General features: G+C 48.5%; 2 protein-coding genes across 2 annotated transcripts in view; one reads left to right on the top strand and one right to left on the bottom strand.

The window, feature by feature from the left end:
- Positions 1-1103: 1103 nt before the first annotated feature.
- FABP1 (fatty acid binding protein 1, liver) lies at positions 1104-5055 on the bottom strand. The gene is made up of 4 exons (XM_009872811.1): positions 4953-5055; positions 3702-3874; positions 1726-1818; positions 1104-1256 (listed from the first exon to the last, which is right to left on the bottom strand). The coding sequence occupies exons 1-4, from the start codon at positions 5017-5019 to the stop codon at positions 1206-1208; spliced, it is 384 nt and encodes a 127-aa protein (XP_009871113.1). The 5' UTR covers positions 5020-5055; the 3' UTR covers positions 1104-1205.
- Positions 5056-16523: 11468 nt separating this feature from the next.
- THNSL2 (threonine synthase-like 2 (S. cerevisiae)) overlaps positions 16524-16894 on the top strand; it is an 8496-nt gene continuing 8125 nt past the window's right edge. The window contains exon 1 of the mRNA XM_009872810.1: positions 16524-16764. Coding sequence (XP_009871112.1) covers positions 16542-16764 — 223 coding nt within the window. The 5' untranslated portion in view covers positions 16524-16541. The remainder of the gene's footprint in view (positions 16765-16894) is intronic.

Here is a 16894-nt window from a genome sequence, read left to right as displayed (position 1 = left end):
CTATCTCAAAATCCAACTGATTTGCTCGAGACCTTTAGTGGCAGCCAAGAGATGAGAAAGGATAGCTTGTTCAGAGCTCCCCTACCTGCTCCTCAGCAGAATAGCAAGAAAGCAAAAGAAGGGCTTTTCCTCTTTGATATTTCTCAGTGATTTTGTTGATGTTTCTCCAGATCTAAAATGAGTTCACTGGAGACTAACATCTGCTTTTTGGGTGCTGTTGGCTAAGCCCTTCTATTTGCCCATGAGGTACCCAGTTCTCAGCATGAGGATCAGTGTTGACCTGTTACATAAAAACCTTCCCCGAGGAGAGAGGAGACGTGGTAGAGATGCATGTGAGAACATACTGATTTTTTAGTGGCACATGTCGGAGTTGTAGGAAGAGGCAGGAAAGCACTTGTGGTCTCCTTTCAGGAGAAAAAACTTATATTTCACCCTGGAAGAAGTGTTCAGTTCTAGTTCAACCCAGTTTATCAGACACAGTTTAAGTGTGAAACACACACTGGACACCTAAAGGCTGCTCGGGTCCTTCCTGCTGGTGAGAAGGGACAGGGAGGAGATGGGGATGGAGTGACCAGAGCCTGTAGGGCTGGATCCCGTGCCAGAGGTGTGAGGGTGGAGATGGTGATTGGGTATCTGAGCTGCCCCCATGCTGGTCAGATTCCTAAGGCAGCTGTCTAGGCAGGATCACCGACATCATTCCTTGAAGCCCACCTAAGCCACCCCAGCTGTTGGCCCTGACAGTCACCTTGCTGTCACTTTGGCCGTGGCTGTAAGGAAAGGGAACAGAGCCCTTTTCCAGCCCAGTGCCCATCCATCCATCCCTCCATCCATCCATCCCTCCATCCATCCATCCCTCCATCCATCCATCCATGGCAGCTGTGTGTGCATGACCCATTGGGACATCCCCAGCAAGATGCTGGCACCTGTTCCCAGGAAGGGGCTGGAATTCATCAGCATCGAGCACATCTCAGAGGGTCACTCACTGGCTCTGAGCCTGTGCCCTAACCCAGCTCCGTTCACCGACATCAGCACAGCCTTGGCTCAGCCTGTCGACCAATTTCTACCAGGGCTTGTGTGAGTTTTGGAGGCTTGCACCTATTTATAGCAACGGTGAGGAGGCTGATGATAATGAGGAAGGTTTTAATACAAATTTTAGTTTAATGGATACATTTTACATAGTAAAATGATTGGTGTGTGGAAGGTTTTTAGATTCTCTTGCTGATTCTCTTGTAGGTGAGGTCTCCCATGGTCAGCGTCTGAAAAACCAATGGAGAGTGTTAGTTTTTCATGGTGCTTGGCTCCAAACTCTCTTGCAAATCAAAACTGGACTGAATTATTAAAGTTTCTTAATGAATATCCCAGAGCAGGTAGGGATAATCTGGCATCCCCCAATGGGAATCAGTCTGCTGCACCTCTCTTTAAAAGTGCCAGGCCCAGATACCTACCTATACCTCTGAATGGATGAGAACATGCCCTCATTACATGAAACTTTGTTCAGCAATGCCTACTGGGGTGTACTTTTTTTTTATCAGATTATAATGAAAAACTGCCTTCAGTGCCTGACCAACTCATCAACTTTGGCTGCAGAGCCTGAGTGCAAGCACATGCTCATCTCCAGCACCTCTCTAAGATCCCCAGCATCTCTGTAGGCTTTCTAGGGCCAGATCCCTGAAGGCAGCTGTATGCACCATTACTTCAGCCATTGCTCTTCTTTTCTACACTTACATTGACGATGGTGTCTCCTTTGAGCTCGGTGACGGATTTCAGCCCCTTCAGGTTTGCAATCAGTTTGTTGTTACCCTCCATCTGAACAACAGCCTGGCAGGATGAGACAGAGACATTCGTGTTGTTGCTGGAGACCATCTCAACCCCTGCATTTTGTCCTTCCCCTTCTGTACTGAGTTGCCACCATGCCCTCTGCAAGCGGGTTGGAGCAAGCTGCTCCCTCAGTGATTTTGTCTCTCCTGGGAGGAGGAGAGAGGGTTGCTCTGGTGGTGACTGTAGCACAACAAAGGTATGGATATTTACTTTGGCCTCTACATTGATTGATTTTGCCACCATACCCACCTCTTTCCCCTTCAGATTGAGACTCCCACACTGTTCGATGCCAGAGCAGGGATCCCTGGCATCCCTTGACATCACACCAAGACATAAGTTTTAGGGGGAGAAGAAGGAAGGCTTTTCACCCTGCCAGTTCTGGTGCCTCCATGCCCTCCTTGGGGCAGCTCCTCGTGCAGCATCGGGACCAAGAGGAGCTGCACACTTCCAAGGAGAGGGCAGCTGAGCCACGTGGGCCAGGCCATGTCATCTCTCCACCACCCACCTGTTGCACATTGCTGCAGCAAACAAAGGGTGGCACGATGGGGAGCTGGGCAACAGCATGGGGCAGGGGTGACTCTCGTTCAAGGTGGGAAACTATTTAAGAAACTTTCAGAAATTCAGTCACAGCTGGAAAGGTTTCAGAGGGACAGGCATGTCTGCTGATTCTCTGCCTCCCAAGAGCCACACATCTAAAAAGGCTACAGACAGCACCAGCACCCCCAGGCCAGCTATCACTGACCATTGAAACTACTCAAATAAATAACTCAGGAAAAAAAATGGTTCTGTTCATTGGTCTGCCCAGATACAAAATATGTTAATCTGCCCTTAAGTCACTGATTTATGGAGGGCAAAACTCTTCTAATAGCCGTTTCTCCCTAGTGCACGTGCGAGGGACTTCAGTGACTCTGGAAATCGTGGTACAGTCAGTAGGGCTCTCAGAGCCCAGTTCACTGGGGTGTTTCTTTGGTGATCAGCCCTCCCGCTTTCAAAAGTCTCTGAAACATCATGTCCTCCCAAGGTAGAGGTGAGAGGCAATATTCCCCAGCGGCACTGTCTTGACATATTATGTTCCATGGGAAACTAATGTCCAGGAATGGGAGCTGACCCAATTTCAAGGGTGATAAATCCTCACCTTGCCAAATCACCTCACCCAGTATAAACAGAAGCAGTAGCAAAGGCTAGCAGAGGGGACTTAAAAGGATTTATTGGTTTATAATTCATTGGCTGACTTCCCTCCACTACATACAAGTCAATAAAACAAAGGTGGGGGTATGTTTCATGTTGCAACCTGACAGAAAATCAACATTTTTCCACCTGAAATCTTTCAGATCCTTTGCTGTCAGAAAAATTTACTGAAGCGTCTCTTTTCCCCCTTTCCAAATGGGCTATTAAAACACTATCTTCCAGTGTTTTCCAAACAGGCTATTAAAATAGCTTTAGAAATTCAAGGATTCATCTGCACAAGTGTTGGCTGGAAATTCAAGTGCTGTTTGGGGAGCTTGTTTTGTAAAAGCAAAGAGGGGAGGTGGGAACTTCAGAATCTCAGGCTTTGATTTCCTCAGAAAGGTGACTCAGAAATTTTTGAAAATGGGCCATTTTTGAAAATGGGTCCCTAAGAGACCTGCAGAGAGCAGGGCAGTTGGTGTCACATCTGCAGACTCGGTTTCAGCAATTAGCTTCTTCCCGTTGTATTAAATCATGCATGCAAACTGTGAGAGACAGAAGCAGGCGGGGGAATTATCTAGGTCTTTTCCCTGTGTCAGCTTTGACCCTCGTGGTCTGGTCATTCCCTTTGCTCAAGTGCAGAATAAATGGCTGGAAAGGAAATTTGAAATGCCTGAGCCCCCACAGCCCTGGCGGAGGAGAAGCTCTTCACTCACCTTGACTTTCTCTCCTGTCAGCATCTCCATCTCACACTCCTCCCCAATTGTGAACTCGTTGTGCAGCACTTTGGTGCCAGTAGTCACAGTAACCTTGAACTTTTTCCCATCCTGCACAATTTCTGAAATGCTTTTGATGTCCTTGCCTTTCTGGATCTGGTCGTCAGGAAGGCCTGCCCAGGAACAAAAGAGGTTAGATGGACCTTCATCAGTGGGCAGATAGCTGCTGCTGAATGAATGGTTGGATGTGGGGACCCACAGCTGAGAGGATTTCTATTCCAGCGTGGAAAAATGTTTCAATTATGATGGTTCCCCAAGGGCCACAATGTCCTGAGTCTGCTGGGGAGGAAGAATAACAAATACTGTCATCCTGGGTTTTGTGTAGGAACAAGACATCACCCTTTTTTTCACTGACTTGACGGGGAGCAGGATAGCTACCTCCCCAACTAAGCATCAAATGGAAAGAAAAAATTCTGTTTTCTTTCCTTCAGTGAGAGGCAAGCAGGAAAAAATTGAATAAATTGAGGCAGAATAAGGGAACTAAGTGGGTTTTTTTTTGTTATGAGGTTCAGAGTCCCTCAGAACGAGCTCACTAATGTCTTCTCCCAAAGCCTGAAGCTGATGTGACAGGTAGAGTTCCTCAAGCACATAACTGTGCAGAAGCAGTGCAAAGCCTCATGAATGCCTGCAGGATCATGTTCCCTGGAATGGACACTGATAGAAATCTACCTACCTACGTTCACCATTAAGCACTTAAACAACCCTGACTATTTTTCTGATGAATGACGGTGGAATTTGGGCCTTTGCTCCATCCCTGAGCAGCAGCGCAGTGGCCTGAGCGATGTCCTGCTCGCCTTCAAATTCCACCGCCTGATGGAGCAGATCTTCAGTCACCCTAAGCCCCCAAGGTCCTGCTGGTTTATCACTCATGTGTAGCACTCTGTGGTGCCGGCCTGTGGCTGCAGAGCCTGCTGGGACCATTTTCCTGCAAGCCATAACATTTCACCCAGCATCTTGTAACCTTCAGCCACCAGCCAGAGAGAAGCTTTCTCTTCTATTTTGAGACCATATCTCCACGCACATACATTTAAAAAAAACCCAAACAAGCAACAACTGCAAGATGACAGGTAGAAATAGAAAAACTGAGAGACGTTTTCAATTTACACCATCAGCACATCAGTACAGTTGGACTCTTAATTATCAGTGGGATCTGTAGAGGCAAAGCAGCACACAGCACATCCAGGCACTTACCAAGGGCTTTCATAAAAGGCTCAAAATTTTCCTGGGACTGGAGCTCATACTTTCCAGTGAAGCTCATGATGGAAAGGTTCCCTGTGCTCCCAACACAAGAGAAGGTGCCTTGCTCATAAGCAGGGCTTGGTTTTTATAAGGTCTTTTTACCTTAGAAGTTGGTCAGAGGTAAGATGATGTAATTCTTTTATGGCCAAGTTCAAACATTAACGTAAAACTGGGCAATGGTCAGAGATAAATTGCTCTACATTTTACGGACCTCGATTTACAATGTGGGGGCAGGGAAAATCACATGACCCCATTTTATGGAGGTAGCAACGTGGCAACTATAGACAAACGATAAAAAAGTAGTTGTGCAAAGAGATTAATTATCAGAGCTATGAGCCAAATCACCTAATCAACTTGCATTCTGGAAGTGCACATCTGGAAGAGGAGAAAGTGGTGAAAGATTATGGCGTCCCTTGGAGCTGACACAGGTGGGGTTTCTACTTGCTGATAGGTGCACGGTGGGTCTTTAGCACTGACATGAAGACTGATATCTCTGTGCTGGCAGGAACTAACTTGCTCAGTCCTTCAGATTCCTCGTGGTCCTCTGCAATGGTGGGTTTTGGAGTAACCCAGATGTCACAAACCCATTTCCCCTATGGAAAAACAACACGACTCGAAAGCAAGTCCTGGCTTGAACTAGCCCATCCTGAAGTTCAATTCAGAATGCAGTTTAATTCAGACTCCATCACTGTGGCTTTGCCTCCAAGAAGTGTATTTTGTGTGGGTAGATGGAGTGGTGCCATTAGCAATCTACCGAGACTATTACAGACCATTGTCAGGAGCCACCACTAAGACCCCCTTTCATCTCCTTTCCCCAGAGGAGCCACCGTCACTCATGTACTGAAGGAGCATCCTCGCCCTCAGAGCTGCATTTCTCTCAAATGCCACTTCAGAAGTAGGGCCATCAGCAGCCTCTAAGCTGAGCCCAATTCTTCCCCACAAAGCAGGACTTGGGGCTGGGCTCCTCTCCCAGTGTGGTCCCCTTGGATGACCGTCCTGCGTTGCTACATAGCTTCCGAGCATCCTCAGGGTCTCTGCTCCCAGGCTTTCCTTCTTGCTCCCATCTCATCCCCTGCCCCAATGAATTCCTCCTCCCTCCCAAATTCACAAGCTTAAGTTTTTTTCCCTTTTTCACTCACATGCCTTCTTCACTTTGCAACTCTTCCTTTCTGCCTTCTCATAGCATCTTTGAGGTGTTTTTTAAAGTGAAATCACAGGCAAGTGTGAAAAAGCTTGTCTCCTTCCAATTTTGAGATGCCATCAGAGCCTCCTGCAGCTGCCTGTCCTGCTCCTGGATCCTGGGGCTGCCACCTGCCTCCGTTCCCTGTGCTGTGGTGGTGCACAGTGACGCTGTCTGAGCTAGATTCAGCCTCAGTTTCTGGTTAATTAGTACAGACAGTGGCTGCCTGATGAGGCAGGAGAGGGAAAAACTCTGCCAGTGGGGTAGGCAGTGGGTGAAGTTAGCTAACGGGAGGTGTCCTTAGGGGACATCACTGCTCTGCACCATGGAAGGAGTCAGGCAGGTTCATAGAGCATTCAGGGCGAATGGGTTGAATCAGCAATTTCTCCAAACAGCTTTTCAGCTTTTTTCCCTTTTATCCCCTGCTTCCCAACAGGAATGATGTCACTTTAGGGATTGCACTTCATTTTTTCCTCCCACGCAAGGTGAATAACCCCGGGTCATGAACAGCTGTGCTGCCACGCGTCCCTTTTCAGTGTCTTCTTCATGGAGACAGGGGTGACTGACCTCTCTGGCCAGGTCCTGGCAGCAGCCAGAGCTGGCAGCTCTCTGCCTCCCACCAGCCAGTGTTCTCCAGCCATAGACCACCTGGAGGTACACATCATTCCTGCCCTGGACCTGGCTGCTCCAGACAATTTGAGTCCCTTCTCTTTGCGTAATGGTGAGACAGATTCAGATTTGGAAAAAATACCTGAATATTTTTCTATCTATCTGACTCATTTTGGAGTCCAGTACTCCCAATGCACTGTGGGATGATCACCATGAGAAAGGTCCAGCTCTGCACTGCTCATTTTTCCCCCACTGTTGTCAAATGGAACAGCCCAGAGTTGTGGTTTTCATTCATTTTTTTCCGTGAGATGCACTCCCAGACTGGCCACATCCCACTGCTAGGAGGGATGCCCATTTGTCACCCATTTTTACCATCAGGCCAGGGAGAAGGGGTAGCCACTAAACCAGTAGGGAAATTTTTTTGGTAACTTCAGCCATGTCCAGTGGAATAACTACCTCTGAGCTGATGTCTAGATAAGCCAAAGGAAAGAAATAGGAGAAACCGTCATGAGTAGTGTCCCAGGGTTGTCTATCCCCCTCCAGCCTCTACAAAAGAAGCCTACATGTCTACGGCATTTGTAAATGTTTTATATTACCCAAGATGAATCCAATCTTAGGTGCTTGAAGGAGCACCTTGTTTTCCCCATCCCCTGGGGAAGTCTGACATCTCAGTCACCATGGGCTTCCCATGCCCACAGTCTCCCTGGGAGACCCCTGCCAGCTTGAAAGGAGATACAACCACCAAGCTAATGAGACCTGAGCTCAAGACAGGATTCAAAAAAGCCCAACAAGTTCTGTCCCACAAACTTTTAGATGGTTATCATGATAATCTGGACAGATAAACCACTTAGAAAATCAACAGGAATTGGCTGAGAAATCCCCCTGAGAAGGCCAGGCTCCTAAGGACTGGATGTCATCCGTCAAGTGTTAAGAGAGGAATATAATTGTTCAGGAGTCTCTTGGTAATTGGGCAGAAATAGTTTGTGCAGCCAGCAGAAATGGACAACTCATGAGAGAATTCACCCCATTTGGGACCCAAGTTGATTTCTACATGTGTCCTCTCTACTTATTGTGGATAAATACAACATAACTGTGTTCCCACTGTATTGGATAAATGTGGACTATGGAACACTGCTGGCAAATTTGGAAATGCAACAAACTGATTTTTTGATTGATGATCAAAAATAAAACCTATTGGTTTTGTCTGCAAGCATTCTGTTGGATTTCTGTTCTTTCATTTTCCCTAGTGAAGAAATGCAGAAATTCTTCTTACAAAATAAGAAACCCTTAGTGAATTGAATTTTGTCAGGGTAATTATTATCTAGACCAGGCCTGCTGAGCAAACAGCAGGTGAGATAAATTTAATCTCAAAAGCAAAGTTCAGAGTACTTATACATCTCCCCACCAGACCACAGGATCTTTTAAAACACGCCATCACTTCAGCTTTCCAGGGCCAAGAAAATGAACCTGATTTGCATTAACACAAGGCCAGATCAACTAATCATTTGATTGAAACTATATATTCACCCTGAAACCTGGACCTGGTTTGTAGAAAGAGAAAAAGTATGGATCATTTTCAAAAATTATTGAAGAAGCTACGTTTTGTGGGAAGCCAGCAGGTCCCTTTGTGTTTAAGTTGCTTTGAAAATAAAGCATAGGCTCGTAGAAGCTTGTCAGAAAAAAAAGGACACAGGTGTCTCATTTCTGCTTTTTGCACCTGAATCAAAGATATGGACATGCAAAACTTCTCAGCTGCCTCCTAGCCATGGAGGTATCCAAATGCTCTGTGCCCCTACGTCAGAGAAATGCTGGTTGGGAGGGACCCCTGAAGATCTCTCTCAATCTTGCTCAATGCAAGAACATCACCAACAGTAGATCAGCTCAGCCATGGCTTTGGCCAAGTCACAAAAACCATCTCCCCTGCTTCTCAGGGTACCCATCCTGGGACTGCAACACTCACCTCTCGAGGAAGAGATGCTCAACTCAAACCTCCCAAGGTACAATTTGTGGCTGGTGCCTCATGTTATAATATTTGCTATAATCAAGAAAGTTTGGCCCCGTGATCTCTGTAGCTGCCTGTGGAGAAGTTGCAGGCTGTTATCACCTTCCAGGTGATACCCCAGGACAGGACACCTCAAAGCCTTGTGGAGGTCTGGGAACATCTTCATGCATCTCACCTCTGTCTCGTTCTCTTCTTATCTACCTACCAGTGACTCCTCAGAGTTTGTGAAGCGTTTGCTTTCACCTCAGTGCCTTGGGAATCCAGGGTCTATGCTAGAATTTTCTTAGCCCAAATGTGAAAGACTACAAGCCAGGGCTTTTTCTGATTCAGTCATGCATTTCTCTAGTGTAGGTCCAGTTGGACACTCCAAAACTCCTAACCATTTTTTTAAAGGCTTGATCTCAAGCTTGTGAATCACACATCCCCAGGTGGGCTACTCCCTGTCTCAGCCTGTATTATTGCTTGGGTCATCCTTACTTCTGCTTGTCCCTGGGAATTTGCTCTGCTTGCCCAATTTTCATATCACTGGATGGGATGAGAAAAGATGATGCTGCCGCCATGAACTCTCTTTCACTCCTGGTTTCCACCAAGATTTCATTGTGCTGCATTACCAAGACAGACTGAGATGAATATAAGGCTCCTTTCCCGTATTTTTCTCTAAAACAGTGGTGGCAGTCTCCTGAAGACTGGCTGTCACCAAGCGGTAGCTTCCAAGCCATAGACATGCAAGCACCAGCTCATATTGGTTTAGATTAGATATGCCATTATCAGATCTGTGATAAGACGGCCGAAAGCGGCAACTTGTGCAGTGCTTGATAAAACTTTCTATTAATGCCGAAATCCAGTGAAAGGTAGCCCTCAGCCCTTGTCATATTATTGCAAAGGTCCCAAAGGGAGCAAAGGCTCAGCATTGCTTCTCCAAGGGCAAGGCAGTGGTTCCACTGATAGCATGAGAGCTATCTCTGCCTTAGCTTTGTTTGCCGACAATCATCTGAGGACAGAGCTTACAGAAGAGCTGGCCTTTGCTCTTGCAGTCTTGTCTTAAAGCAGGAGTAAAGCTCAGACATTTGCTGTGTAGTGCTCTTGCCTCTCTCCGACCACATGGACCCCTAGTCATGCCCTCCAGAGGGCGTGTATTGTCCTTGCAGCTTGGCCTTCAGTGGGATGAGGCTGTCCTCTGTCCCACCACCCAGCTTATGGAGTCAGGTGAGCATGACTGAGAAGAGTGCCCATTGCTTATGGAGCTAGTTTGTGCCAGGGTAGTGAAAGAAAATGTTGGGAAAGAAATGGAGCCATTAGCAGTTAATGTTCTTGAGTGAGGAAGGTCTAGAAGGGTCCTTCAAAGCAGAGGTAGTGAGCATTTAACTAAGGTAAGTGTGGTTCATCTCACCCCACCATGTCTGCAGTGCAGATGTCTCCATCTGATCCAGGATCATGAAGAGTCCCAGGGACACAGAGCAGTAAAATTCTGTCTGACCAAGCGGAGACTTGCATGTTGGGATGTGAAGGCCAGTAGCCTCCAAGTACCTACAAGTGGTCAGATGAACTCTAGTCCTAGAGGGACACCTGGCTGTCGCTGTGGGCCTGTGCTAACCTCTCCAGCTGGCCCTCATCAAGCATAGTGGCTCACTTAATGACTGCTCACAGTGGGATTCGGCTAAATTGTCAGAGAGCTCCGCGCAGGCCCATACGGGCATTAGGAGGAGCCTGTCCATCTGCATGTCCTCCTTTTTGCACTTGAGTCCTGATATGCAACATATCTCACCACATACATCCACTGTATGAATGTCCCGTTCCCTGAAATGGCTTTCATAAATGTAATATCGCTGTCAAAGCAATTAATTTGGTGCCCACACACAGAGGCTCAGTGCTTGAGGCAGGACACTATCGTGAGGAGGGCAGAGAATTTGAATGAGGTCTGAGAGCACCTGAGTTTCCACCAGGTTCATGGCCGGGGAGATGCTCCATGGGAAATGACCGTGGGGCCAGCAAGTCAGAGCTGTGGACAAAGTCCACGACTGCCACCGTGAATGTCCTGCTTGGTGCTGTTGGCATGTTTGCTATAGTGAAAGCACCTCCCTGAGCACAGGGATCCTTGTTTTGTAAATAATGGAGCCCGCAGGGAATGACTGACCTTCCCAAAGTCACCTGGAGAAGGTTATAAAGCAAATGGGCTGTAATTACTCATCCTCCACGGCATCTTCTTTGTGGAGTCCCTAGTGGGTGATCATAGAGCCCATATCCCGTGAGACTGCAGTTTTGGGGATAAAATTTGGCCCTGGGTTTTAACGTAAACTTTGGCAGAATAGTACTAGATTGCACAGCCTTCTCCAACTAATAGTATCTTCAACACCCTACTGAAGGAGCCAGCACTGCACAATCCCATCCTCGTGCTCCTTTCTACTCTGCCTTTTTATGAGTAGGTCTCACACTTTGGTTTTTATGAGTGGCTCTCACACCTGGTACACAAGACCCAAACCGTAACTCAGGTGTCCTTGAGCTTGTTGTGAAACACCTTGCAATGAGAAAAGAGTGTCACACTCAGCCCTGGGGAAAGGGCTGACATTCTGGCAGCTCCTTGCCCTGCAAAATCCTCAGAAGTGGAAGTGGAAATGTGTGTGTGTGTGCATATTTGTAGGTGAGAAGAGCTGTTGTCCCTCGTGGAAGTCCTACATCATGTCAGTTGAGATACTGACAATTTATATCAGATTTAAAAAGAGCGGGGGAAAAGCCACATGTTCTGTAACAAAGGGGCAGCTTTGTGCACTTTCATTCATTTACACTTGTATTTTCTGCTTTATATCTCCTTGACATGAGGCTCAAACAAACAGCTCTGGGTGAATGTTTGCCCATGAAGCTGCAGACGCTCTCTGCAAACTTTTCTCCCTCCCTGCAATGGATCTACAAACCTAAACAATGAGTGGGTTTGCCTCAGAGAAAAGCAGAACTGGTCTGATTTGTGGCCAAAACCTTGCAGTTTTTACCTGGAATGTCCCTGTTCTCTCTGTGAAAGTTGATACTTCTCTGTGTGAGAGAGCAGGGTACACGTAACTCCTTCAACAATCCCCAGTGACAAATGCAGATACTTTTTCTCAGACAATATAACGTGCCTCTCGCTGGGATGTGCTTTGTATGGGGTAGTGAATGGCAGTGTAAAACCCAAACATCCTTAGCGCCCCATTACTGGACCTGCCTGGTGTTCCTTGGGTCACTTACAGGTCTGTTTGTGTAGGTTTTCAGACACCAGACAGCTCATGGGCAGAGACAGGACTGGGAGATCTGGGGAGATTTTTGCATTGCTCAGGCTTATGTGGTGCTTTTTTATTAAATTGGGAATGTTCTGGTCCTGATTGTGAGTTGGGGTTTGTCCACGTGACCTTTTCTGAGTCTCTGCCTGGGGGTAGGCTCCAGAGACCCCCAGTGGGGAAGAGATCCTGCAGAAAGGAGGGTGATAAAACCCCAGGAGGGATCTCAGGGGGAAGATAGGGTGAACATGAACTCATCTCCACAGCTCTCACATCGACTCATGCCACGCAGCTTCACAGCCCAGCCGCCTGCCACAGGACATCGCCCACACCTCCTCTTCCTCAGGCTCCAAAAGGCAGCTCTTTGGACAGATGTTTCCTGACTGTTGCTTGAAATTTTTGTAGGATGGCTGGGAGTGCCGTGTCCCAAAAGGTGCTACAGACTGGGTGCAAGCAGCACAAGGCTCCCCCGAGGCAGCCTGGGCGCATCTCCTCGGTCGATGCGAGGCATTGCCGCCACCTAGTGACACGGGGACTCGGTGGTGGCTCTGGCAGGTCCCCAATGCTCCCGGGCCTGGGGTTACGGAAAGGAGACCCAAACCCAACGCGTCACCTGTACTTGGGACATATAGAGGGGCCCGTTGGTGGGGAGGATAAGAAACTGCTCAGCAAACACAAAGCTGAGTGCTGCAGTGCTTTGCTTCGAGAGCTGCAACGCGCTGGGGCAAGACCTGAGACTTTTGGAGGGGGCTTGTGCAGGGAAAAGTTGGCTTCTCAAAGGTGTAGGTGTCCTTCTGCTTCCTCGGTCCTCACCACGCTTTGAGATGCCTTTGGCGGGTGGAGAGGCTGAGGAAATTGCGTCTGGAGGGATGAAAACTGATGCAGTACAAAAAACAAAACAAAACAAAAAACTGTTGAAAAAGTCTGACAGCAGCCTTAGCTGGGGTTTGCAGATACAGCTGATGTCTGATGTGTGAGTCCAAAGAGCATGAACTTCAAATCCCAGTCCAAAGTTGAACTTCAAATCCCAGCAGGAGTATGGAGGCACTGAGAAAGACCAGGTTAATTAAAGGTTATTATAGTTTCCAGCTCTTGATCTGTTGCTTCAGATGAGCCCCAACAGGTTGGTGTGCAGCAGCACAGGCGCTCTCTACCCCTTCTTTCTTTTAAAAGCTCAAGATAATATTAAAGGATTGGTGCTCCACACTCGAATGCATGAAAATTGCGAGCCTGAGCATGGGAACAGCACTCCCAATGAATGACCTTGTTATCCTGGTGCTCGTCCCAGGTGCATCCCATGTGTTCTGTCATTGCCACCGGCTGCCACATAAGCAGCCCCTGCCATCACAGCATTAACCAATGACCTCATTAGCCCGAGCTATCACTGCTGATAGGCCCAGGGCATAGATAAAGCTCTGGCAACAGCCCTGCTGCTATTTCTCTCTGCAAGCAGGTGTCATGGTACAACCTTTTTTTTTTTTTTTTTTTTTTTGCAAGGTTTCTGCACGCATCCCCAAGAGATGTAATGCTAAAGGGACCACCAGTCTCATTGTAAGCTCTTCACTTGAGAAAAAAAATTAATTAGATGAATCAGTGAAGTCACCTCATACAGCTAATGCGCACATCTAAAGTATTAGACATAGGGTAAGTAAATGCCCAGAGGTACAAATTCTTGCAGTGGTGGGAGTAGGTGAGGTCCCGTGGGTGTGTGCTGGGTGACTCCTGCAGAGATGATCAGGTGCACATGGGTGATTTTAAATTATTACAATGGTAATAAAAGCAATCGGTTTATGCAACTTTTCCTAGGGATTCGATCCTTTCCTTGTTAGAGCCTAAATTTGAGCTGTGCTCAAAGCGTGCTCTGCGTCTGCACGGGCAGAGACTGCTGCAAGGAAGGAAAATCCTGAATTCACCTCGGCACACCGTGGTGGGAGAGGTTAGAGCAGAGGAGGCAAACCATGTACCCTGCAGCTCTTACTGTTTTCTTTATTTCTAGTATTTCACTGTTTTGTCCAGAGATGCTACTTGAAGATTTTTGTGTCAGCTGCCACTGGAGCATGATGGAGAGCTAAGGCTTTGTTTTGTGGACTTTGGCCACTCACCCATTTGGCCAGGTGACCCTGGAGGCTCTCAATGACTCCAGGGATGGCCCTGGGGGGGTTTTACCACTGATTCAAATCTGACCTATCCCCAAAGAACAAGGTCCAGTCCTACTGCCCACTTGTTCTGGCACCTTGTGAAAGGATCTGGGTGCACATCTGGGGTGGGGACAAACCCCTGTTACAGGGTCCCATCCCGCTACACACCAATGTCCTGTGAGGACCCAGTGGCTGTGGGTACAAGGAGGACCCTGGGGCTGCGGGTACAAGGACGACCCTGGGGCTGCAGCAAGTTTGGGTGGCTCAGGCTTTGTCTTTGCAATGTGATGAGAAATGTTGAGCACAGAGATCTCCTTATAGTGGGGAGATGTGGGCTGGCTGGGTGGTATAATTTATATAATTATAGATAAGTAGCTGCCTTTCTAGCTGATTTCCTAGAGGTGGTCAGAAAAAGGAGGCTATTAACAATGTTCTGGCCCATGGGGCAAGCTCAGATATATCCTTAAAAATCTGCTGTTTGCTTCCTGCTCTGCTACAGCTGCCCTATTTGACCTTGAGCAGCACCATCACAGACAACTTTGCCCAGAGCCTGAAATTTAGCTTCTTCCTCCCACTGAGAATCTTGCAGAAGCAGTCCTTTTTGGATGCTGGGTGTAGAAAAGCCCATTTCCACATCGGTGCTCAAAGCAAGGACTGGACCACTCTCTACCAGAGACTTTTCTCAGGCTCTGGTGACTCCCCAGAATGGGAGAGGCTGCATGTGCCGGGTCAGACTCAGATGCTTTGATAGGTGATGTGTCCCTTGCTGCAGATGTGGGCTTTCTGACTCATGGCTGGCTGTTATCAGCCATCCTTTGTACCTCTGCACCTTGCTTTCCCAGGCTGAAGTCCCTGCATTTGCTCCTGCATCACCGGTCTGCACAGCCACTGGTCCTGTGCTGACCTCGTCCTTCAAAAAACACTATTTATTAAACTAAAAAATAAGAAAAGGGATACACAGCCCTTCCCCGCAAAGGAGAACCGAGTTTTTTTGCAGAGCCCTGCACATGTCCCCTCTCTTTCCTGTGCCTCAGTTTCCTCATCCGTGGGACGGGGCTATTACAGCACCCCAGCCTTGCAGGCTGAACACTTGGCTTTGCCCGGTGGATTAAAGACTGATTTTGGTTGGAAGGGACCTCTGGAGGTTTCTATCCCAAACCCTTCTTTAAGTAAGCAGGCTCGATCTCAGATATAAAGTCACAGTTAAATCAGGTGGCTAAATGCTTCCCCAGTTGAATTTTGAGTTTCTCAGGGGTTGTACCAGAGACAGAAACCTCCCCATGCCTTATGCTTGATCACCCTCACTGTTAAAAATTATCTCCTAATATTTAACTAGATTTCTCCCCAGCTGCACCTCATACCTGCTGCCTTTTGCCCTGATGCCCTTGACCACCAGGAGCAGCTCAGCTCCATCTTTCCTGTATATTCCCGCTCCCAGGCTCGGTGCAGGGCGGCCGCCACCACCGTGGTGAGGGGAACGTCGGCAAGTTGCAACGGGGAGAAGTTTTCCGTGAGCACAAGCGCGAATTGTGGCCACGTTGCAAGCGGCGGCGGAGGTTGTGAGTTACTTGGCTGCTTTCCAGCCTCTGCGGGGGAACAGGGGGTCTGCAACCACGCTGGCCATGCCGAGGGGCTGCACCGTTGGCCGGGGTGCCCGAGGTTGGGACGGTTGAGGGGGTTCACGGGATCGGGGTGAGAAGGGGCCTCTCCAGGCAGCTGCTCGGTGAGATTTACGTGAATCCAGCAGATTTAGCTCGGCCCTTCCTGCACTGAGTTAAATCCTGCTCGTAGTTTAACCCCTTTGAACAAAATCAACCTGCTCTAAAAATATCGTCGCTCCCATTAATCTATTTATCCATTTAATTATTTAGTTATTTTAATTTTACAACTCCAGCCTGTAGGGGACATGACGCACCTGCTCTAAAAACATCGTTACTTCCTTTTCATTTATTTATTCATTTATTTATTTATTTTTATTTTACAACTCCAGCTTTCGCACGTAGCCTGTAGGGGACATGACGCACTTAAGCAGTTCTGCGCCATCAGGGCTGTCTGCGCAGGCCGGGAAGTGTCTCCGGGGTAGGGTGGGAAGGGCACAGGGAAAGGGCGACAAGGAGGCTCCAGCCACCTCGGTCCAACTCCCAGGCAGGATTTCCACCACCTGCAAAATGCTCTGTGCCCTCCATCGTCCCCGGCTGCTCCAGCTCCCCGCGACTTCTTGTAGGAGGAGGTGTTTTCTTCCCCGAGGAGCTCTGTCTGTCCACATCGGAAGCTTTAGGGGGGCTCAGCTTGGGAAGCAGGGCTGCTCCCTGTTGCGGGGGGATGCTCTGGGGCCCTGGCAGTGACTGCGCTGCCTCCGCAGCACCCATGGAGTACGTCAGCACGCGGGGAGGTGCGGGGGCCGTTGACTTCGAGGGAGCCCTCTTCTCTGGCTACGCACCCGATGGCGGCCTCTTCATGCCCCAGCGCATCCCCTCGCTGGCCGGGGACACCCTGCGGAGGTGGAGCCGCCTCTCCTACCGGGAGCTGGTGAAGGAGCTGTGCTCCCTCTTCATCCCAGCCGGGACCCGCTCGACGGTGAGCCTCAGCCGCGGGGGGAGCTGCTCGAGGGGTGCGCACAAGGATTTTGGGGTGCTCAGATGCATCTGCCTGCCTTTGCCCCAGTCCTCTTCGCAGCCTTCCGAGGATGGAGCCTGCTGCGCCGCTGCCTGCTCCTTGCT

Source organism: Apaloderma vittatum, unplaced genomic scaffold (genome assembly GCF_000703405.1).
Source record: "Apaloderma vittatum isolate BGI_N311 unplaced genomic scaffold, ASM70340v1 scaffold13777, whole genome shotgun sequence".
NCBI classification, from domain to species: domain Eukaryota; kingdom Metazoa; phylum Chordata; class Aves; order Trogoniformes; family Trogonidae; genus Apaloderma; species Apaloderma vittatum.
Note: the sequence above shows the minus strand (reverse complement) of the source record. Positions and strands in the feature narration are given on the sequence as shown.